Source organism: Acromyrmex echinatior, chromosome 19, assembly GCF_024713525.1.
Source record: "Acromyrmex echinatior isolate Ae372 chromosome 19, ASM2471352v2, whole genome shotgun sequence".
Taxonomy (NCBI): Eukaryota; Metazoa; Arthropoda; class Insecta; order Hymenoptera; family Formicidae; genus Acromyrmex; species Acromyrmex echinatior.
In genome coordinates this window covers 3,408,569-3,433,791 of record NC_141870.1, presented here as the reverse complement: position 1 = coordinate 3,433,791, position 25,223 = coordinate 3,408,569, and the positions used below count along the sequence as shown (strand labels likewise).

The 25,223-nt window shown below is 37.6% G+C and overlaps 2 protein-coding genes across 18 annotated transcripts in view; one reads left to right on the top strand and one right to left on the bottom strand.

Annotated features, from left to right (window-relative positions):
- The first annotated feature begins 739 nt into the window (after nt 1-739).
- On the top strand, nt 740-5,636 carry LOC105147825 (E3 ubiquitin ligase Rnf121). 2 transcript variants are annotated; one of them, XM_011059103.2, is made up of 8 exons: nt 740-911; nt 1,186-1,220; nt 1,359-1,500; nt 1,577-1,731; nt 1,802-2,030; nt 2,113-2,348; nt 2,443-2,559; nt 4,754-5,636. In XM_011059103.2, the coding sequence occupies exons 1-8, from the start codon at nt 876-878 to the stop codon at nt 4,794-4,796; spliced, it is 993 nt and encodes a 330-aa protein (XP_011057405.1). In that variant the 5' UTR covers nt 740-875; the 3' UTR covers nt 4,797-5,636. The 2 variants fall into 2 exon arrangements, with proteins under 2 accessions (XP_011057405.1, XP_011057406.1); XM_011059104.2 differs by lacking the exon at nt 4,754-5,636 and having other exon boundaries at nt 2,443-4,234.
- A 408-nt stretch (nt 5,637-6,044) lies between these two features.
- The window catches only part of Ten-m (teneurin transmembrane protein Ten-m), a 569,521-nt gene continuing 550,342 nt past the window's right edge, over nt 6,045-25,223 (bottom strand). For 14 of the 16 annotated variants that reach the window (XM_087416181.1, XM_087416180.1, XM_087416177.1 and 11 more), the window contains 10 exons: nt 24,864-25,110; nt 23,788-24,162; nt 22,790-23,125; nt 22,281-22,488; nt 20,683-20,709; nt 18,734-18,950; nt 17,785-18,620; nt 15,386-17,694; nt 14,436-15,189; nt 6,045-14,197 (listed from right to left, as the gene is read on the bottom strand). In XM_087416181.1, coding sequence (XP_087272307.1) covers nt 12,709-14,197; nt 14,436-15,189; nt 15,386-17,694; nt 17,785-18,620; nt 18,734-18,950; nt 20,683-20,709; nt 22,281-22,488; nt 22,790-23,125; nt 23,788-24,162; nt 24,864-25,110 — 6,798 coding nt within the window. In that variant the 3' untranslated portion in view covers nt 6,045-12,708. The remainder of the gene's footprint in view (nt 14,198-14,435; nt 15,190-15,385; nt 17,695-17,784; nt 18,621-18,733; nt 18,951-20,682; nt 20,710-22,280; nt 22,489-22,789; nt 23,126-23,787; nt 24,163-24,863; nt 25,111-25,223) is intronic. The other 2 variants (XM_087416183.1, XM_087416184.1) reach the window with 1 other exon arrangement.

Here is a 25,223-nt window from a genome sequence, read left to right as displayed (position 1 = left end):
TATATTATACTGTATATATTTGTGTTATATTGTGTATATATATATATATATATATATATATGTATATATATTATAATGTAGCATGATTAAAAATCGCAGGCAAATACGATAACAAAATTTCAGTAAAAATCTAAAAATAAAAAAAAAATAAAAATGGTAAAATCAAACTTTGTAGTTAACTTAACCGACTTACAGTAATTTATCAATTGCAAAGTTCGTAATTATCGATAACAGATAATATAATATTTTTCATATTTTTTTATATTTTGTGAACCGCGAAACTTTGAATAACCAAAAATTAACAAAGCATTGGTGAACAAAAAATCAGTAAAGAAGCATTTGTAAATTTCTAAAAGTTTGATAGTAAAAAATTTGAATTAAAATTCTAAACTCTCAAATACAAGTAAAATATCGGAATCAAATAAGAAATGATACTATCATCAAAATTCCAAGAATTGCAATTTGGAAAATTTGTAAGATTTTAGACAAAAAATTAAATTTTTAGAAAATAAGAAAAATATATCTAATAATCGGACAGATACTAATTAACTATCTTAGCAATTGTAATTTTAAATCTTTCTAAAATTTTATATATGTATAACTGCAAAAATTCGAATTCTCAAAATTGATAGAAAGTCAAAAGAATATTGGACGATATATATCATTAGGTGAAAAATAGTATAATTGATAGAAATTTAAAAAATTTGTTCATGATAATGCAGATAACTCAAATGCCGGTCATTCAGTGAATGTTCAATACTGTTAACGGTATTCTAAGATAATGTGCTAACTGCTAAGATGTTTCTGCAACGCGGCAGCCGCTTCAGTTTATTAACACATATTTCTCTGTGAATTAATGTGATACAACATTCACGATGCACACCACGAATTTGCATCAAATACCAAACAAAGTACGTGCTATAATTTTATGTATTTAATCACTTGATTATATGAATATGGTACGCGTCATCAAAACATAACCTTTCGAATAACAATCATAGCGTAATTACTCGCTGACTTGCAAAAGTTTAACATATATTTTTCTTTATCTTTATTTTTGACATATATAATATTTTTTCAATATGTTTGTTCAAAGACTGCATAATCTTTTCATTAAGAAATTTTTCATATTATTTTATATTGGATATGTTACTCTTTAGTAGCTGTTACACTTTTTATTTTTAGAGCGAAGCGGAATTGACTCCAGAGGAAAAATGGAGGCAAGTTACAAAATTATATAGTTATTTTATAACAAAAACCTTTTGTCGATTTTTACAGTTTGACTTGTAACGTCTACGATTAGAAAAAAAAGTGGAAATGTATATGTCGATGTAATTTATATTAAACTAATTTTCTAGAGTGGAGCACATAAAAATGCACGAACAGCATCGAGGTCACGAATCTATGCACGCAGAAATGCTGCTTATATTGTTAGTGACGTTAACAGTAGCACAGATTGTACTGATTGAGTGGAAGAAGAGGCACTTTAAGTCATACCAGGTGGAATAAAATATTGTTTTCTTTGTCACATTTCAAATATCTGAAATTATATATTAATACAATATTATTTTTGCAGCTTGTAACACTAGTAGCCATGTGGATTATTCCATTTGGAATTAGTTTGAAAAATCATTGGTGGAGATTCATATTTTTATGGCTTTTATCCTCGTGTATAACAGGTTTAGTAGTAAGAAAAGCCATTCAGAGACCAATCGAAGGTACCACACCTAGGTAATGCCAAGTAATTATTAATGATGTATCAGCAATAATCATAAAATAATAAAATTTTATTCCTTTGCAGATTAGTGTACAAATGGTTTTATTTTATTTATAAGCTCAGCTATGTATTGGGTATAATTGGATATATTTTAATTTTGCTTACATTCTTTGGTCTAAATATCATATTAAATGTTAAGCCTCACGTTTGGATGGATTGGGGCATGTTGTTCATATTTTACGGTCTTTACTTTGGAGTATTAGGAAGAGATATTGCTGAAATATGTGCTGACACAATGGCATCACATATCGGAGTATATATTAGACATATGCATTATATAAGACGTTAAATATATGTTATATATGTAATTTTATGATGTTTAATGTAATTTTCAGTATTATACTCCCGATAGCATGCCAACCAGGATTCTGGAGGTAAATGTTTGTGCAGTATGTGGAAACAAACTTCTAGTTTCTGAGCATGAGGAAGGTGTGATTGAAAATACATACAAGCTTACTTGCGGCCATGTTTTTCACGAGTTTTGCATTAGGGGCTGGTGCATTGTGGGGAAAAAGCAAACTTGTCCTTATTGCAAAGAGAAAGTCGACTTAACGAAAATGTTCCGCAATCCGTATCCTTTTATAATGTAACACGAAAAAAATTACTACTAACAACCATTTTACGGTTCAAAAAATATTTATTAAATGCCTTAACGAACAATGCAGTTGGCAACGGCCGCATGTTTTATACGGTCAATTGCTGGATTGGTTAAGGTGGCTTGTTGCATGGCAACCGTTAATTTTGTTTCTAGTTCAAGGTATCAATTGGGCTCTGGGCCTTGAGTAAGTAACAATGTTGGTAAAAATCAACTGCTCTCACATGCATTATTGTTATTGCAACGCTAAAGAGAATGATAACTTATTGTTAGGCATCTCAATACTGTGTTTGTATTTTTGTACATGCTGTTATTTTTGTTACTCATAAAAAAAAATTTTATTAGATAGGAAATGTAATGCCAGTAAAAATCAATAATCCTACTCTTGTCTAAATTAGTAATGATACTACATGTTGACTCTAGAAAAAAGATGTCCGTGAAAACAGCGTTCGAAAAATCTTACAATGAACATATAAACATTTCTTTAAATTAAAGAAACAAAATAGAAAAATTCGTTATATGATCGTTATATGATTCGTTATATTATCTTTCGTAATAACAAATATTACAGCTTAATGAGAATGTATAAACTAGATATAATGTAAATATATATCTAAAAAAAGCGTGCCACATATTAAATTAATGAGTAATTTAATATAAGAATTAATGAAAAATGTAATATTTTTGTCTTTTCCTTCTGAAAAGATTCTTTGAACGCATGTTAAAAACAATTGTTTTTGAAAATTTTCGAAAATGTTGCATGAATAATATTTCATGAAAGACATGAGGAGGATTAAATCATTGTCTTATTATCTTCTACATTGCTCTATTTAAACTAATTCCGTCTACAACAGTTAAATATCAAGTTATAGTGATGTGTTAAATTTCTATTCATTTGTCTTTTATACTTGCAAATGTGTTCTAATAACTTCCTACTATTAACAAATACATTCCATCATTTCTAACTTAAACCAGTTATGGTGCTGCTTCCAATATTTGCTTTGTCAGAAAATATGCATTTACGAGAAAGTCAAGAATGCATGCATATATTTCGTAAATTGTATGATTACTTACAAAATGTTCATATTATAATATATAATTTATGTAAAAAATGTATTAAGTTTACATCAAATAATTGACATGTACATATCTTCTTTCAAATTGTGTTAATGATATTCTCTGATTAATAATGTTTTGCAATTGCGAGATGCAAATCGAAAAAGTATTTCATTTATGAAATTATAAGATAATTAGAGAAAATTATTCATCTAATAAATATCATGTTTCTTTTTATTAGTGAATAAATATCGATATTTTTAACGCTGTCAGATTCTATTAAATTTGATTGCACAAGTGTTCTTCAAAAAATTACTTTTTTTTATTTATTTATTTTTATTTTCTATAGTAAATCTTTTATGAGTAATAACATTTTTCTAGTAAATATCACAAGTTTCGCAACATTCAAAAAATGGAGATCAAAGTATTATATTATATATGCATATGTATCAGTGTTGTATTATAGTTGCACTTAACTCTGTTGCTAGTCGCTCTAAATATTGAGAGATGTTTCTAAAATGTAATGTTAATTATTATTTATAGTACTTCCTTTTTAAGATCGTTCTAAAGAAGAAGAGTATCCGATATATGTTACATTCTTAACAGTTAGTAATTATTACTTTTATTCTGTTCCTTTTAATTCGACAAGTGTGAAGTTTGTTAATGTACTGTGCTGTTTGATTATAATAGAGAATGTAACATGTATCTCTTGTTATATACAGAAAATAGTATGTAATCGACTATTTGTAAAGAATGCAGCTACTGTCAAGAACACATCTTTTGCAATAAAATTATGTACAAAACGACATACTTAGCTGTGGTATTCAATTCCTCCGTATTGCGTTCTTGTTGGTTCGGTAGTTTTCATGGAAGAAAAAAATTCGTTCGTTGAATTTCTAAAAAATTAAATCTTAAAGTAATAGTTTAAATTACATTAACGTGAAATGTATAACTATATTTATTTTTAATCAATTTTTAACTATTGTTAACTCTCTCACGGCTAAAAAATTGATTACAAGAATCAGCATCGTTTTAATAATTATTGATAAATTCACGATATATTTTGAGAATAATATTTGTAAGTAAGAAAATAAAAAAGATATTTTGTAAATTAAAATATTAATATATATTAGTATTTTTTATAGTAATATTAGCGTAATATAAATATTGAAAAGAAGCATTGTTTAGTTATGAGGGAGTTAAGGTGTATCTTTGTTTCTTGTAAGTAACGTAGTAATTTTCCCTGAGCACAATATTGCTTATAACTTTACGTAAGAACTTTAAATGAATTTGCGATTATCTTTTTCTTTTCATAATTTTTACAGAGTAACAAATACGAAGGAGGATCAGCATGAAAAAACATCGTAACGGATTAACTACTACCGCAAGCTATATTGTTAGATAATTTTTCTGCTAGCACCGACAGATAAGTTCCTATTTACACACTCGAAGTCTCTTACTAAGAGATCTGAGAAAGGATATGATCTCGTTGGACGCGTATATAGGGTTCAAGATAATATATACATGTGTGCGTGTATGTGTGTGGGCATAGTAAGAGAGAGAGAAGACAATGATAACAACTTGTCAGTGATGTTACTAAAAGACTTTAATTAACTTTCTCGTTATTATCGATAGAAAAACAACTTTCATCACATCACGTATCCATAGGTACTTGTCAGACCATGTCGGACCCGTCGCGAGAGTATTATATATAATTTGTATTTATATTTATATACATATATATTTGTCTATAAACCTAAAGTTTTTTGCGGACACTTGTGGGATAAAATTCCGGGGTGAGGTGTGAAGGGTGGCGCTAGGAAAGTGAGGATGAGATAACAGAGGCCAAGGGTGAAAACACATTTAACGATTATCTTTCAACGAATTCGATGAACAGAGGTGTTGACGTTAACACTCGAAACTTGATCTTTGGCTTGTTGGATGGTTCAGACGCCACGAAACGACGGGATCTTAGGATGGGTCCAGGGGCAGACATTCACAAACACGGGGAAATTTTATAGATATATTTATTGAGTACTTAGCGTGTAAGAGTATAGAATATATGTTACCTTATTGTTAAATATCATTACATGGTAAATATATTTCTATATATATGTATATGTATATGTGAGCACATATATTTATACATATATATCTCGTGATGTAGTCTTTAAAATAAACTTGCGCGCAGGCACATGCGCGTGTTTACATGTGTGTTCAAGATATTTACATAATCGCAATTAATATGTACAAGTTCACGAAAAACAGAAAGTAAAGTACAGACGAACGGGCGAGCGTTGTGTATCGATCGTGTCGATGATCGCCGGGTCACCGTTTGAGTCCCACGCGAGGATACCGAGTGTCGGGACCCGAACCGCGTTCACCGTCACGCCAATGCCAAGAATAGATGCCAGTAAAATTTTTACTTCCTCCGTTTCCTCTTTCTTCGTGTATAAATTGACCGCCGTCTTTATATGAAAGTATAAAGGTCGCTACGGTGAGATGATTTTTCTTTTTTTTCCTTTGCGGGCATGGGTGTACGAAACTACCATCGCTACGGATATAATTGTAGGTACCCTAATTAACAACATCAATGTCGCGTACGATTGTGGGCTCTTCTTTTTTTTTTTTTACGTAGCAGCTCTCTTTTTTTTCATCTCGTCGCCCGCGAAAACGATAACGGAGACTTCCTACGACGCTTCGGACATAGCGAGGTGCTTACGAGATTCATTAAAAGTCTAGGATAAAAATTCTCACGACACGGTTCCTCACATTCGGATATGGAGCTCTCTATTTTGGACCTTTCGAGGATTTCTTAGATACGGTGATGACATTTGCGCGAAAAATGATTGTAATTTTTTACAGAAATCCAATAAATACTAAAATGTAATTAATTATTTATCTTATTAAAAGCACTGTTGTTTGGTACTTGATAAATAATTAATCACTAGTATTACATTTCTGAAGTAATAAATAATCTCTAGTATTAAATTTCTGTAAGGAATGTGTACGACACGCGTCTAGAGTGAGAATCGCCTCGCAGTTGATCTTAAGACGCGTTCACCGTGTCCGAAGTATCGCGAAGACTCCGTGTTGTATCAGTCGCAGGGCCACAAGAAGCGCTTCGTCGTCAACGGAACGGAACGATATATCATTCTTTTTCGTATTATATGTACAAAACGAAATATCACGCCGCAATTTCTCGGAGGCATGTAGAAAGAAGCGCGACGAGCGCGTCCGACGAGCGGTGTCTCTCGCGACTCGCCTGTGTATACATTATATATAATATATAAAGAAAAAGCGCACGACTTCCTTCCTTTCCCCTCGCAATAACTATCGTTATAACGCAACTCGCATATTTATATATTTATATATATATATATATATATTAATTTATATATATATCTCTCTCTTTCTCTCACACGCGCGCATGCTCTCTCTTTTAGCTTCTCATGCATCCTTCCTCACGCTCTTCACTTTTGACATATTATCGTCCCTCGATTCTACCGCCGGACTTTCAACGGCATTCCAAAGACATACACGATAGTTATGAAGTATTGCTTTTTTTCCTTAGTCACGTGTCGACCGCCGATCGCGATCCGGCGTAACAATAATAAATTTTGCACCCTCCCGCGACGAGCCGCATCGGGAATCTCACGCTCTTCATTTTTCCTCCACTTTCTCCCCAGATCCTTCGATTCCGCAATGTCGTTCAAGAGGTATTTGAGATTCGCATTCGGGTATAAACATGTATTATCACGGGTTTCTCTCGAGAATCTCCTAGCATAAATTCGGAGATTTTCTTGGATCCGTTTGGAAAACATTGGGAATCGAAGAAGCAAAATAGCGCTTTTAGCGGACGCCACGTGTGGTTTTATTTGTAAAATTATATTATATTTTATTATGTCAGAATTCTTAAACACGAAGCTGATGCTTCAATATTCTTTAGAATTGCCCGTTCTTCTTATAATATAACGATAGTGTCGATTACTTTACATGAATTCGACGGGAATGAATTGTTGCTAGGATACGTCCGTTTTATGAGGTGCGTGAATAAAAACGCCAAGGGAAAAACCAAAGAGGGCGAAACTCACCCGCGGCTCTTGCGCTCGAAGGAAACATGCGCTAAGCGTAAAGTTAATTCGAGTACAGGACTTCTTCATTTTCTAAACATATCGCATCGTTTTCTGTTTCTTTTTCTCTCTCCCGTTATTACGTATCGTTTTTTTTTTGCAAGTAGACGCGAGCACACATAGAAAAATCGCCTGCAGCGTCCATCCCGCCGCCACGCCGGGAAGCCGCTGCCGCATGCTGAGCATTTCTACGAAACTACAATGCGTGCGTGTCGGATAACGGCGTGTTAATAGATAACTTAGTAACAAGCGCTACGGGATTGTGTCCCCTTGTGCTTAGAACCGAGGAGATCGTCAAGAACGCAATATCGAAGGAACACGCGTCTCCCAAGGGAAGCAACATTCGAGAACATCGTCGGAGAAGCGGTCTTATTCTGTTACTTTAAGGATGTGTATGTTACATCTCAAATACTGTTAGATCGCAAACCTAATTTCTTGAATTAAACGAGATTATTTTTAACTTCCATGTTTGTCGAAATGTAAATCAATCCATTTCTGTAGTTAGTTTCAAAGTAAACAGTGTCTATATTAACATGTACTTGCATTTAGTAATAATCAATTAAATTTGATACAAATTTAATACATTTTCTTGAATTAGATTAATTGTTTTAGTTAAATTAATGATATATTAAATAAGAGTAGTGATGATCTATAGAAATGATTAAAAATAACTTAAATTGGTTATATACAATTTGACATTATAATTTATAAATTTGAACATTGGGAACATTACAAAATTAAATTATATATATTAATAAAATTATAATAAATATTCGTGCAAAAATTCATTTGAATTCACTTATTTGTTTCAAAACTATCTAAAATAGTAGCATGACCATTACACTGCAAAAGCCATTATAAGTTTATATAAATTATTTGTTTTATTTTTTTATACTTGCTTTCAGTCTGTATTTGTGATCAAAATTTATTGATTGATATTGACTTTTTTGACCGATATTTTTAGCTGATATTGTACGGTTAAATTTTTAAAGATATATCTGCTTTAAATTGTGACATTCAATAATAACGTTCAAGAAATTTTGAAACTCTTTAGCTTTCCATAGCAAAAAAATAGACCTTTTTTTTCCTCAACATATGAAATTCTGGAAGTGATATTAATGAGTCAAAACGCATTCTTGAAAAATGTTCTCGGTCGTAGCTTCGGTCGGGTCAAGCGTTTGTGCTGAAAGGATCGAAAAATTATGATTTCTACTGCTGTGTATTTTTATAATCTTGAGCAAATGATTTTCATCTCTTGTATGTTGGTTCTACATATGTTGGTTTACGTTTCTGAAGTGGCAAAGAAGATCACTTGCTCGAGATTACAGTGATGTAAGGAGAATCGCTCCGAAGCAATTTAACTACGGTTTCGAGAAGCTGATGTAGACGAGAATGTGTATTTGAAGCTGAGTCCCGAGGCTTTGATGGCTGAGCAATTTTCCGCGTCAAAGCTACTGAATTCTTCTTACTATTTATACGGAGGAAAATAAAATTTTGCCTTTGCGTCAACGGTTTGACATATGGAATGAATCACAGATCGATATGCCTCGTCCAGCCTCGGGCTCCCTTCTGAAGACGAAAAGAATGTGTCAAATTTAAGATGTTTAAGATGTTTAGATAGAAAGTGTCACGAAATAAGAATCCTAGCGGCGCATTTCTTAGTCATTTTTACGATATAAAACGTACACGATTTCTATCAATTTATCTACTTCTTTATAAAAGTGATGCGAGAGAGATATGGTTGACAACTCAAAATTTTCATAACTCTAATCTAGAAAAATGTGATGTGGGATTAAAAATATGATAGTGATATATGAAAACCAAATGTCATAAATCAGTGAGGCCCCGTCGCTAAAATCTCTTGCATTTCATGGTAGAAAATCTTTCGTGATACGAGGACGTGAAGACTACTTTCGCGGGATAGTGGCATGTTGTCGGCTATACACAACAGATATGTACAGCGATGTTACTTGTAAGGTTCACTAGCACATTCCCTTAACTTTTCGCTAAATCCCATGTTAACTCGTCAACTAATACGTACATTTGTGATTATGTATTTTTATTTTTTTTCCTTTTAATTATATATCGTCTACGCGGAACACAACGTGGTGGAGCTGCGTGGGCTCGCACGTTGACTCACCACTGTGTACCCCTATATATATATATATATTTATAAATATATATATATATTTATATATATTATGCGTTATATTCGTTTTTTGCATTCTTTACTTTCTATTAGTCGGTTACTTCATTCGACCCGAACCACAGACTTCTACACTTTTTACTGTTTTTCCTTATTTACCCAATATTGATAAACACCGACAAGTTCAGCTATATCAGTTACAGAGAGGAGGGGCTAAGGTTGTGCCCTGTAAAAGATAGGTGAATTAATATGAATCGAATGAAATTTATTTCGATGCCTGATCTTCGAAGCCAGGGAGATTGGTTTTAAAATTGCATTATAAAAAATCGGATATATACTCATCAGTATTACAACTTTACAAAAGAAGGAAAATACTCTGATATGGAATTTAATTCTGTATAAGAGAAAATTTCATGTTTCAACGTTTCGTAAAAATTTCTAATTTTTTTTCTTTCTCAATGAGAATTGAATAGATACGTATTAAAGGATCTAAAAAAAAAGTTTCATCATCGCGAAACCAATTCCCTATATTTTAAGGATTAGGAATTTATAACTTTGACGAAACGAATTTCTCTGCATACATCGATTCTTGTTAATCCAACTATTTTTTGCCGGGATGCTCTCTTCGGTGGAGCGCGGGGGTGAGGTTCTTTTTCACAGGGCGATCCCACATACACACGGTTACATAGGGCTTCTTCGACGACACAATTCAAAAAATAATTTTTCATTTTTAGTAGAAAGATAGGCGGGGCATTTTCCGTATAATGGTAATATTATCGTTTTTCCCATTATTATTTATTACTCTATTATTTTTATTACTTATCGTTTTACTATTATTATTATTTTTATTATATTATTATTTCTTCTGGACATTATTACTTCGACGCATCCCGTTACGACCGTTGCTCATCTCGTCACATCGTGTCACGTCGCTTTTTATTACGCGACGATATCACGCTGCAATAGTTCTTACACGTTTACGTGATACCGATACCTATTTACACGTGTCTACTTTGTCTACGACAAATCGGATAGATTTGCTCATATATCAGGCAACCACGATCCAAAATTCATCAAGTTTGAAATTTATTTATAAAGCTCGAGTAAGGAAAATTGATTTAATAAATGGGACAATGCAACAATTCTGAAACGATAAAATTTTGACTGTCTCTTTTATCATTTTCTCATGTCAATTTCCTTTAACATTTAGTACTTTTTACGAGCTTTCACATAACTACTAATTTCATTATTAGAAAATCAATGTGTCGTTTCATTTGCTTTGACATCATATAAAAAAGTCCATGAATAAAGCTTTATAAATATAAAATAAATTATATTTTTAAAATAAATTAAATTTTTATAGATCTTAAGGACTTGATAGATTTCGATTTCAGATGCCACATTTATACTTGATTCATTCAATTACGCGTTTGCATGTGCAGCAGAATCAATGAGATAACGTTGCCGATCATGCTATGCATCCGGCCGATTTGAAGCGATAGTGTGTTTATGTGTTTGTGTGTCAATCGTGCATAGGCCTGAGTCAAGATTTAACGTAAAAACCGTTCATTTCGTGCGAACGTCACGTTTTCTCCTGACAAAATCTCTTTTTCCCTTTTTCTCTCACGTTATTTATTTATTTATTTATTTATTTATTTATTTATTTATCTTTTTATCGCGACGCGTCCGATATAATTTCGCGATTTACCCCATTTCTTGCATTCGAGTATATCACGGGGGCACAAGTAAGTTTTTATACCTTCACGCGTATGTATGTCTGTGTTATGTATGTGTGTCATTTTTTCTTTGTATACATATAAAAAAGCTGTATCGACAGTTCCACTTGAGTTTACGATCGTTCTCGCGCGTTACGTTACGATATTTTATCTACATTTACCATTAAGAGTTCGAGTAGCTATATTTACAATTGCTTGTTTCGCATCTAGTACACCAAATTTGCGCCTTGTTAAAAATATCTGCTGTATATCTGCTCTCCTTTGTCTCTTTCTCTCTCTCAATCTCTCTCTCTCTCTCTCTCTCTCGTTCTCTCTTATTTTCTCTTTCTCTCTCTCGCTTTTCCTACGACGTCTCGCGATGCGATCTACGGCGACGTCCACGGACAGTTTGTTCAGACATATCCACCCTCGGGCGGATATCCCCCGATCAGAGATGCGAGGTGAGAGGATCCTGAACAGTGTCAAATAACTGGACGTTCGGAGAACGTCAACGTATTTTTTGTATTGAAAAATTATCCTCTCGCCCCGCATCTTCCGATTTCAACGCGGCGACCTCGAGATATCTCGCTCTCGCGTGCGTGCTTACGCGTGTCTTGTAGACCCTGTTGAATGACATCAGCTCGAATAATCAACCGACGATCCGAAAAAGTCCAAGACACTCCATACTCCCTCCTTTTCACGAAAACACTACTGGATTTCGTCGCGGACGGCACTTTGAAAGTTCACGCACGCAATTTCGTCTCTATTTTCCACGCGTCGATTTTCATCATCTCTCTCTTCTCTCTCTTCTTCCCTCTCGTGTCTCTTCATCTTTTCTATAAACTAATCACCATGTGTAACAAGCTTTATATTCTTCATTTCGTTAATAATGCGACTAGCTTAATTTTGACACTTCGCGATCCGTCCCCATACCCGCCGTTTTCGCACGTACGATTACCCGATCTAGGAATTTATGACAGATCGCGATCGCGTGGACGCGCTTATGGCACATCGACGGGGTAAGTTGCTCCGGACACGGAACGCATCCGTGGTCGCTCGTGGTAGATCATCGCGTTTCGACGACGAGCGTAGGGAGAGAAGAGACCGAGAAGAGAATCGAGGAAAGAAAGGGAGCGATGTCATATTTTAACGCAAGTACGCGGTGGTAGGATTTTCTATCAACGCGTTGCTCCGTTTCTCTCCCATTCCATCGTACTCGCTTCTCACATTCACGCGCGAATCAAGTCCCAAGCGATACTTTGAACTCGCGTCGTGGTGTCCTCGAATCACGAATCGTGTCTGTGAGTCCTGTTGCGCCTGTTGCCGCTCTTCCGCCTCTTCCTCTTGGTGTCGCGAGTGAACGCGACGTTACCAGGATCGTCGGCGAGCTGGGGATACCTGTGAACGCTGTGGATGTCGACGCCTTCATAACCGTCGACCGTGCCGCGGCTCATGAGTTCATCCTTTTCCTCCTTCGACCAGTCGCCCCTACCCTGGAAACCGGCCATCACCAATTGTTTTTCAATTTCCCAAGCTCTCTCGACAGCTCGCTTGTGCGCGTGCTTCAGAATACGGTGCCGCTCCTGCTCGGGATCGGCTCCGTATTTGATCACCACAGCTGCATCTGGATTGTGAAGCCTCAATTCCTTCCATGTGCCCGCGCCGTGCTCCGTCGTTTCATGCGTGGACACATTGAACATACTACCGAGCCGATGGAGTTCCTCCATATCGTCACGGATCTTCAACGCATTGTCCTTGACGAAGTAGAAAACATCCTGATCGTGCACGCTGAAGTGCAATGGCAGGAAGTACGAGTTGTTAAATACGGATGTTACCACGTCTTGCACTACACTGTTTACACCGTCCACCACGCTCACTAGAGCCCGACCGCCGACACGCGATACCAAGATACCCTCGCCGAAGACTGCTCGACGATGTGCCACTCGCGGCAACAGGTTCCGTGTCTTTGGTTCCAATTTCAACAATGGCTTAGGAACGAAACCCAGATCAGAAAACTTCTCCTGTACACGATTTACGATGCACTGCAGACCGGACATCACACCAAAGTCTGGAGTCAGTTGCGGGGAAGTGACAGTCGCGCTCGGTTGGTACACCATTTGCTTCGTATATTCAGAACCGAGCATCATCGAGATATCGTAGCCATATAGTTTTAGCCAACTTCCCAAATCCGTCATATATTCAACATTCTGTTTAAAGTTAATCGGATCGTTATTACGGAAGCGATAGATGAAAATGTCGGTTGGTGTAGTGAGTTCGTTGGCCATCTGCTCCCAAGCTGGCGTCATCCATTGACCAACGGTAGGATCGTAGAGTCTCTTGTTCAGATAGATTAATTTGGTGTTTGGATCAAAGAGACCTCCGTGGAAATCTATGGGCAGATAGAAGTCCGGATTGGTGTCCTTAATGATCTTGCCGAACGGAGTGCGCCGCATCTCCTTGATGAGATTGCCATTGGTGTCGAAGAGAGCGAGAGGCGAGCCATTTTGATCTGTCGCGATGTAGAAACGTTGCTCGGACGTTTCTACGGTCATCAGGAAATCGCGGGAGTCATAGAGGAACCGGAAAGTCTTAGACGATTTCGGGAAGTGCACGTGCGTTATAAGATCCGGAGTCTTTGGATTCGCGTAGAAGAACTGAGTGATGTTCTCTCGGTCGTCATTCATGGACACCAGTCGACCACGGTCGTCGTAAAAGTACCAGATTTGGAATTTCTTGTGCTCCGACGCGTGAATCAACTGGCCGCGCGAGTTGTATCTAAAGAAGAGAAAAAAATATTACATGTTATATATCAGAATATTTTTCAATATTGTTCAGTCGATAGCTTTTACCAAAATTTGCTTCAAAAAGAATATTTTTGCAATTTTACACAATTTTAATTATTTTAATAAAAAATATAAATATATTTTGTTTTATAAGTACATCTTAGGAAAGAAAAAAAAAATTAATTAATTTTATATCTTAAATTAATTAAATAAAAGTAGAAAACACATACCTGTACTTGTGCTCTCCGCGAATCACGACAAAGCCGCGTCCATCATACGAATTGAACTCGACGTCACCATACTGGACAACTCGATCGCCACTGTCGTAGCCCAAGACAATTTTCTCATTATGTTCGGTTACGCCGATCACATTACCGTTCTCATCGTATGCGTACTGCCAATTATTTTCCGTGTCTGCTACTTCCAGTACGTGACCATCTGCGTTATATGTGATTTTCTCCATTCTGGACCACTCTTTCTTTTCCATCGACTCTTTTCCAATAGTGAGCTTCCTCATCTTGATGCGATTGCGATTATCGTATTCGAGCTCCATACGGAACACATCAAACGACCGGATGTTCATCAACACGGTTTTGATGCGTCCGTGTTCGTCGTAATCCGTGACTGTGAAGAACTGTTTGCTACTATCTTGCATTACCGATCTATTGAAGAGATTTCTGTATATTCTGAGATCACCGACGCCTTCCAGTACGCCGAGATTTTGATTGTATTTGAGACGAAGCTGAGGTAGCTGTTTACCGTTGATATCGACCTCAATACCGGATATGCGCGCATTACCGTCATACTGATAACGATAATGAGCATTATCCATGCCGCTCTTGCTGCCAAACTTGATCTTTTCGTCCTTCACGATACCGGCATGATATTTATATTCGATGCGCATCTCGAAGTTTGGCTCGTTAATGTCAATGCTACGCACCAAACTAGTCGTTTCTTGATAGGTGTAATGTATTGAGGAGAGTCCTAAGGATAGAAGTTTATGATTAACAGATTGTGTCTCTCATTTGTAAAACATCTTTATGATGTTTACAAATTGTTGAAATTAAGCGTAAGTGTACGAATAAATATTTTTTTTAATCACACTTAATAAAATGTAATTAAAAAATAAAGATAAAATACATATTATTTTAGCAGACCTATATCAGAAAGAATTACTTACCAGCGAGTGTAGTTTCGAGTTTCCCAGCGTGATCATAGACGTAAGCAACCTTTCCGCTTTGATGAGGGTATACCTTGGCAAGAATTTGACCGTCATCGTTGTAAAGGATCTCATAAGGATGTCTATTCATCGGCGAATAGTATTGATATTTGTAAAATCCAAGAGAAGTTTGAAGAGAAAACGTATGAATGTGTCCTCTTGGTGTAGTCAACGACTGTAACGCTCCCGCTTCGTCATATTGGAGAAGATAATCACTTCCACGCGGCGTAGTGACTTTCAGAGGAAGGATGCTGAACATATCCTTGAAAGCGTATACCATTGACGTGCCATCGCTGTATTTGATTTCATATAGCCGACCTGATCTATCGAAGCCATAGGTTTCGCTAATGTCACCCCACGTCCAGCTTGTTAGTCTGCTGAATCGATCATATTCCAACTCGACGCCAGCAAAGATACCGTTTCTTGGTCCCCATTTGACCGGCCTAGCCGTTCTGTCGTACGTGACGTTCAGCAATTCTACCCGATCGTCCATGAATACGGCCACAGTATTCGTCTCTCTATCATACTCGAGAGACAGCAGGATTTCACCGTTGACACGAAGCTTCCTACCGACTTGAGCGATTGCTTTCGAGTTGCCGCGATTCTTATTTCCTTGGACCTTCCGGAGGAAGTATCGCCATTCGAAGCGATTAGCCAAATCCCCGGCGATCTCCGTTCTTTGTTTAGCTGGCACAGGATAGCTTTCGCCCAATAGAGGTTCGAGCTCTGCCAGGATCGAATATGGCATTGAGTCAGTACTAACAGTATGAGCCCATGGTGTTACTCTTCCAACTGAACCATCGGCGAGAACTGTCGTCCTCTGTTCGGCTTCTCCGATCTTCGTGACGACGGACGATCCTTTAATCAACATTGAGATAGGCTTCCTGTTGTTCTGTCCGACTTTTACCACAGCACCTTTCAAACTGAGATCAAACGTTAAGCTGATTACTTTGCCTGTGGGAGTCACCGCACTTGTCAATCTACCGAATTCATCGTAATTGTAAACGTAACTACGTCCGGTACTGTCGAGCTTTGTCTTCAGTAAGCCTGTTGGTCCGTGATAGTCAAAAGTAACATTATAATCATCGGGCGTGCTCAATTCGTGCAGCATCTTCATCCTGGACATTCTCAATCTGCATTTTTGTCCCTTCGTGTTTTCAATTGAATTGACTTGACTGCTATAATCTCTGAGCAAAAAGACCTTGTTACCAGCTGCGTCCGTCACTGTGCTGAGCTTTCCATTGCTGGTGTTGACATTGTAGGTAAATTGATACACGATCTCACCAGTAAGAATGTTCCTCGTGGAAATGTGTTGGCCGAATCGATTGAACACGTAAATCTCTTGTGTATCGGGTGCATAAATTTCGTATTCTCGCGCACCGCTTGCGTCAGGAATACTTGCTGTTACCGAGCGAATTCGGTAATTAGCTTGGTCGCCGATGTGTACCACTCCGTCGGGGGAAACCGCCACAGCCGATATGGTGTTAAATTTAGAAGTGGATGCCAGATAATGATCGGCTTCGAAGCAATCACAGCCACGCTCCAGGCAGTTGCACTTGGACTCGGCGCCGGCGTATGGCGATATTTTGCCGTCGGTGCCGATCACGCGAACGCGGTTGATCCTTTGTGAGTCACTTTCGGCGATATAGAGATCGCCCGAGGGACCGAACGCGACACTCTGCGGCATCACGAGGGTGGCATGAGTTGCAAGTTCCGTGTCAAACGAGGCTGAAGGTGAGGCGCAGTGAAGTGGACGACCAGCGACGACTTTAACACGACCGTCTGGCGCCAATTGAAGGACCATGTGATCGTCGATCATATGCAGCGAATTGTCCAGAGGATTGATCGCCAATTCGGTTGGCCAACGGAGATGAACTTCCTCGACATTCAATGTGCCTTCGCAGGGTATAGGCTTCCAATGCGATTTATGCATGTGATTGCCGATTACGGTGGTGATGATACCGTCCCTGTCGACCATTCGGATGTTCGTGCCATCAGCGAAGTACAGAACGTTGTCTGCAGAAACAGCGACGCCTTTAGGATAAGCGAGTTTAGCATCTCGAGCGAGAGCACCGTCGCCACAATGAGCTTCGTCACCAGGAAGACAACGTTCGCCGGAACCGACTACGGTCTCCCAATTATGATCGGGATCCGTATAGTCATTGGTGTCGCGAACGCGGATGATCTGATGAGATTCTGGATCCGATATATAGAGAACGCCGTCCAGGGGACTCAGAGCGATGTGATAACGATATGATACTCTAGTTGCGCTAAAGAAAAAATTAAAATAAAATGTTAAAGAACGACAAAAAGAGTCAAAAGAGTTATAAAGATTTATCACTTATCTTAAGAATACGTACTTTAGTCTGACCACAGTTCTAACTGTTCCATCGACGAGAATCTTCCTGACTAGATTGAAATCACCGACGAAGATGGAGCCATCTGCAGCGGTGGCAAGAGCAACAGGCGCTAACAGACGCTGTTTAGAAGCTTGCCCATCGCAGTCATAGCATTCCAATGGTCTTTGATGACCGTCTCCCATCGTGGTGAGAATGACTCTCGGTTTGTGCTTCAGATAAATATTTGAGCCATCTCCTTTTTGTAAGATACCCTCATGGAAGTTGTACCTGTGATGAATATCCAGATTCCAACCACCGACTTCCGAAATAGACATATCGTGACCGCTCAACTTCGTCGTCTGCACGTCCCAGATGATGTCCTTGCAGTCGCTGTATTCATAGCCAACTTTGACCATGGCAGTTGTCACTCCGTAGACGCGTTGCCGATAAACGTTCAAGCGGTTCCAAGCGTAAGTGAATTTGATCACGGGATCAGCCTCGAAAATCTTCTCAAAGAGTATACCCTCGATTGTAATCCTCAAATGTATAAGATTCAACGTCGGCGGAATGACTTCCGGAGTCAGCTGTAGTTGTATGGTGGAGAGGTAACCGGCCGCTCGAGAACTATGATATACTAAATTCAGGCCTGTTCCGGGTATTTGTAAGCTTTCCTGTATGACTTGCGACTCCGCCAATATAGCACTCTTGTCCGGACAGGCACCTTGGAATCCATGTTTCCAGGTCGCCAGAACGACTGGCTTCATGAGATCATAATCGTGAGCCGCGCACGCATGCGGAACATGTATAGGTGGCTTTTCTTCGGCAGTGCTCATGATGATTTTGTCGATGATGACGACCTAAAGTGAAACAAATGATATTTTCATTATCTTGTCTTTAATCATAAAATAGATGTTAAGAGACAAGTTCTTGGGACACGCGATAAATTATGTCATGAGAAAATCAGGCTCACCTCGTTCCAAGGCACGAAGACAATATGGCTTTGTGGTTTGAATGGCGATCTGCCGAATTGTAAAGTTACGGCACCACCACCGTTTACCAGTAGATCAAACCAGCCGTCATCTCTTGTGAGGGTGAAGCCTTCCAGCGGCGTGCTGGTGCTGACCCGCACTCCCATCAATCCCGTGCCGAGGTGTGTGACAACGCGACCACGTATGACGGCCGATCGGCTGTTAGACAACGACCGTGTTAATCGCAGAAAGCTCGCGAGCGAATGAATAGTTCAAAATTCATTTCTTTATGCTTCGTCGTACACTATCAACAAAGCAATTGCTATTCTCTAAGCTAATCTCAATCTACTACTCTGTTCATACTTCTCAGATAATCTCCTCTTTGGAGTGAACACCGACGAGAAGACACTGTCACTTGATAACGCCTAATGAGAGGTCTAACTTGAACTTTTCGTTGAGAAAAGATAAAATTTGTCTGATAAATGAATTAAACGTATCTTTTGTTTTGCGGGTTCGTAAATAATAATAATGATGAACAGAATTTATATTATTAATAGAAAACTGAGAATATCTTTTTTTTAAAATTAGTAGAAAATATATATTAGGAATATTTTCTTTTTAATTATACGTTATAAATTGTATCTGTTAAAATAAAGTAACATGATAAAGTATAGGTGCAGAAGATCCTTGGTTGTTTTTGCTTCAGATGCAAGTTTTTAAGAATAGATCCTTAAGATTAATCCATAATTCGATATTTGTGATGGGGAGAATTGCTATAATTAAACGCAAAGTGCGCTCTTCACAAACGTTTAAAAAGATAGGGGGCAATCAAGGGTAAATTAGCATTAAAGGATGTACGTCTATTTATACAGGTGACAGAATCCTTTCGCCGGCTAATAAATATCTCAATATCGGGCGTTAATTGCTAATCACGTATATTAAATATTCAACGCAATGTATTTTCGTCAATTCTGCTTCTCAGTGCTAAAGAGGAACTATTCGAGTCTTTGATTGTCTGCTGCTCGAATATCGGCGAACTAACTGATCGGTGCATTTCTCTCTTTTCTTTTTCATTTTAACATTTCGGATAATTTTCTCGGATCTTTCTGTTAGACTGTAGTTGCCTGTAGTTTATTAAACAAGCAATAGAATACAGTCAGAACTTCTAACATTCGTGCCTCTTTGGCACTGGAGCATAATAGTCGAGGATAAGTCACTACTTATATAAGTACAGTCAATATATACATATATATAATAAATATACATATATATGTATATATATATATATATATATATATATTTATTTATTTATATTTATATACACAAATAACACAAAGTTGGAAGCTCAACGTAAAAGGCACGAAACACAACGTAGGAATCAAAAGTAACTGAACCATGCAACACGAGAATGTGTTCAACAATAATGGAGGACGAAGTGCGAGCTCGAACGATCGTGGAATGTGTTCCAACTGTCAAGATGGAGATTCTTAGATCGTATACTACGTGAACCGCGCATTTCGTTGATTTTTTGTAATATCCTGTTGTTCTCAAATCAATGAAAGAACATAGATATTATCATTAGTATAAGCGAGAATAATAGATATTCTCTCCTAATACTTATAATTCCTGATATCCAAGTTCTTTTATCATCCTGGAAACAATTGATATTCTAAATGCGAGGTGCAGATGTACATGATCCAAGGAGACCTGATGAGATTCAGCAATCTCAAATCAAAGAAAGAGATCAGGCTTCTCAAGCGCAGTCGAACGCACACACGCACGGCTCGTCGCGATCAAGATGCAGGATGTATTTATGTACAGATACGTGAGAGATACCAAATGCACGAATATTATCAAACAGCAGCAGGTTTTTTTTATTACCGCTACGATGGATCTTATTACGGATCCTCGTTCATTTAAGTCGAGCTTTATCGACGTCTGGTTTTCTTACCTTGTGTTGAAGTGATTCCAGAACATACTGACCGGGCAGCACGGATAAAACAGAGCCGAGTTAAAATGATGCGATTAAAGGCGAAAATAGGAAGAGGAGGGTGTAGGATCCATAGCTCAGGAGAGAAGAAGAGAGAAAAAAATATCAAAGGATTTCAAGAGGCAAGGGATAAAAATATAGAGGAGTCTGAGGAAAACTTTCCGCTTTTACGAAGAATTTCGATACGTCGCGTCTCCGGATTACTAGAATTTGCTGGTCCCTTCCAATAGACTCGACGCGTCGGGGAGAAAAAATTGTCCGGTTATTGTATCCCCTTCCCACCCCCTTAGCCGGCATGATGAGCGAAAAGCTCGAGGCTTAAACATGAACTCACACATTCACGCAAGCTCCACTCGGACGGACATGAGAAAGAGAGAAAGAGAAAGTATCGAAAGAACGGGGGTTGGATTGATATACCGATAGATAGATCGTAAGGGATTGCGATAAAGATCGGGGTAGACAGAAAAAGAGAGAGAAAGAGAAAGAGAAATATAGATTGATGGAGACGAGAGAGAGAGAGCCAAGGGAAGAAGGGGGGGTTTTAGTGCAGGGCACACGCTCGCGCACACGTACGTACAAAACATATGTAGAAAACTGTTGGGATGTGATTTCACACGGGTCACAACAACGCAGATATAATATATTGAAATCTATGTATATGCATCCTCGTGTCTGTTACCGTCGGTAATACATGTGTAGAGAGATGTACAAGGGTATGCGTGTATCTTGTAATATGCGCGTAGAGGCAGCTAAAGATTACCGGGTCCCTGCGAGAGAGAGAGAGCTGGGACCCTATTTTCTGTGCGCGCTTCTTCCCGCTTAGTTAAAAATAGAGATCGATCAGCTTTGTCCGACTAATCTTTCAACCGATTCGGCTCGAGTCAAAGGGATCGTATATTCGTATTATTAATAACCGTTAAGCGTCCCGTCGAGCATGCAACTTTCTCGACCTTCGCGATTCACGCTTTACACAGGCTTTCTCTCATGCACTTCCTTTGCCATACGGATCCTTTGCCTAATTTAAAATACATGTAATCTTAAATAATAATAATGCACTAATAGTTTCCGAGCAGCAAGTTAGTGAAAATCCGGGAAATTAGAAGCTTTAAGAAATTCAAATTAAATAATTAAATATTATTTCTTCGCGCGCGGGAATGCTTTTAGTGGACTTTATATTAATCTATTTTATTTGAAATTTAATTTTAATAAAAAATTCTTGAAAATTAGCGTTCAATAAAATTTGTGCCGAAAAAAGAATTAATTTCATATTTAGTGTAAAATATCCATATGTGAAAGAAAATATGGTAAATTTGTGTGTATAGCGTTAATAGCTAAACGTGTATTTAATGCTGCCATTTTCTCATAATCACGCACATGTGTTGAGATATTCCTATTTCATTACTTTACTCAGAGACACGCAAGATTGTAGACGCAACATCGACATCGGGACGGACAATTTTCGCTAACGATTTTAACGCGCTGACGACGAGGACCATGACGACGACATTGGTCGCAAGGATGAGAGGGGAAAGTCTCGTGACGATTGACGACAAACTTACCTCTCGTTGAAGGTCTCCTGACGAGCGTAGTTCTGCAGACTGCCCTCGTCGATTAGGAACTTCATTCTCTCGAAGAAGGATGCGGTGATAGCGGGTGGTTGTTTCCGTAGTAATATATCGATTGGCTTAGGAGCTGAAACGCATAGCTGGCTGCTGTGGCATATGTGATTGGAGCAACACTCTGGATCGGCGCAATCAATGAGACCATCTAGAAGATACATTATTTTCCATTAAAGTCGCAAAGAAAAAATATTGATGACAGCTTCGGATAATTGCTTCATTTTGAAAAAAATAGTCTAAAAATAAATACTTTGAATATAAGAACTGCGTTTTCAGTTTCAATTTCTATGTATACTTTATTCTTAGTTTACTTTTTTTATTGTTTAATTTTGAAATTAAATGGATTATATCTATGAGATATTGTGAAATACACGAATAATGATCAAATTTCTCTTTTTATATTAATGTAAAAAAAAATAATAATAAAATATAATATTTATATGCTATACCTTTATCGTTGTCTCGTCCGTCGCTACAATTTTGTTCTAAGAGCACGCTGCAGTCCTTGCCATCCCAGCCATTATAACACTGACACTCCCACTGCGCGTCGTTCGACACTCTGCACTGTCCGTGGCCGGAACAGGAATTCGGACAGCCCTCCATCGTGCAGTGTTTTCCGTTCCATCCGGTGACGCATAGACACGTGCCATTCTTGCATTGTCCATGCTCGTTGCAGCGAGGATCACATTGCTTCAGATTGCACAGCTCACCAGACCAACCTGGTAAGCAGTCGCATGCGTTGTCCACGCAATGTCCGTGAGGGCCGCAATCAAGATCGCACAGTTCTGAAACACGGCGAAGCGAGAGGCTTTGAAAACAACAGTTCGAAGTACTCGGGAATATGGAAGTGTGTTAGTCTAGAAGCAAACACTCAGAAGCAAAGCGATGATCGTCCGACAAATAAACGAAGTTATGAAAAAGGGATCTAGAAAAGTGGACAGTTAATTGAAAGTGTCTTAAAATTTACTTCGTAAATATTCTGCCACTATCCAGAAATCTGGAAACATAGGAATCGTCAATTCTGAAAGTATGAATGTACAATCAATATTTTTAACTCATATCGCATTACTTTATTAATTTTAAATGTTATAGACATCCTTGTCAATAACGTTAATTATGATCCACTATAGTTTCTAAAATAAATTTAAAAGCGATAAATATCAAAGGATAAAATCAATTAAATGCTAAAAGATATTTACCTAAAAAGAAAAAACTAATGTCAAAAATAAAATGTTTGGTGTACTCTAAAAATTAACTAACAATAATTTTTTTATTTTTAATTCCTATCTATTTTTATCTTTTATAGATTTAAATAACTTCTGTATTTTTGAGCTAAAAATGATATATTTAGTGAATTATTACAATTATTGTATAACATTGTATTTCTTGCTCGATGTATAATAATTTTATAAATTATAAGTTAGTTCACATTTAATCGTTCACTCACCTTTCGAACAATCATCACCGGACCACATGGGTTCGCAGACGCAGGTCTGAGTCTCCAGATCGAAATTCCCGTGGCCGCTGCAGTCCGGCAGGCATTGCAGTGCCTCCTTATCCATTTGACTGCAATCGGCACCTTTCCAGCCTTTTTTACAGATGCATGTACCTTCAGCGCAGAAACCGTGACCTGAGCAAGTCGGATGTGGACAGTCGACTTCCTCGCAGTACTTCCCCTTGTAGCCACGCACACAGTTGCATTTACCGTTGGTGCAATGACCGTGGCCGTTGCAGTCGGGTACTTCGCACTCGTCGTGTCGCAGGGAGCACTCCTTGCCCTTCCAACCAGGATTGCATTGGCATTCGCCGTTTATGTACTCGCCTAAATAGGTACGATGAGATTATTTGTTGACGAGAACGAGAATTATTTACGCGCACAAGACTCGTGAAATTGATTTCGTATGGAAAACTTTTAAAGTTCGACGCAACGCAATTGTAACTGACTGACATTATAAATATTTGTATTTCAATTAGATCTAGAGATTACAAAAGTGCATTGCTGTACTTTTCTCTTGAAAATTAAGTTATTATATTTTATTCACAGCAAATAAACATAGCTGTATATCGCTTCACAAGTGCACTGAGGGAGAAACTGGTATACCAAGCACCAGGAAATTAACATGTATCGCGTGTATTTACAAAAGTGCAATACTGAAACGAGTGAAACGTAATCGGCTTTGATTTCTATTTAAAAGAAATCAATAAACGAAGCCGCGCGGACTTGGTTTTTTTAATCGGTTAAAAAACCTACCAATCGTTATTTCTTTCTATTTCAATAGGATTTTAATCAAACCCGTAACCAATAACCGATTTTTGAAGTTTATTAAAATTCCAATACGGATTTCAATTTAATATTATTTTAACCAAACGGTTGAATCCTATTATCGCAGATTTCTCAATATTTTTATAGTAATAATTTCATATAATACTACATGCACAAAGTAAATAAAAATTATTGTAAAACCGACATGATTATCGGTTAATTTTTGATCGAGATATCTTTCGCCGGTAGACGAAGCTCACCTCTTTGACTGCAGAGAACAGGACAGACGCTCTCGCTACAGTCTTCACCACCAAAACCAGGCTTGCACTGGCAATGACCTAGAAGACACTCGCCCTTGCCACTGCAACCATTTGGACAGTTATGCGTCATATCCTCGGCGATTACAGCGATGAATGACACTTCATGAGGATCTCCGTCATCATTATAGAGCGAAAGAAACCAATGTCCCGGCTCCATATATTTGGTTACCTCTTTCTTAATCGAGGGCTGTAAAAGTTATTAAAAATTATAATTAAATCGTCACTATTTAATATAATCGTGTATGCGTTTTGATCGTCGCGTCGTATAGGAAGAAAATAAAAAAAGAAAAAAATTCTCTA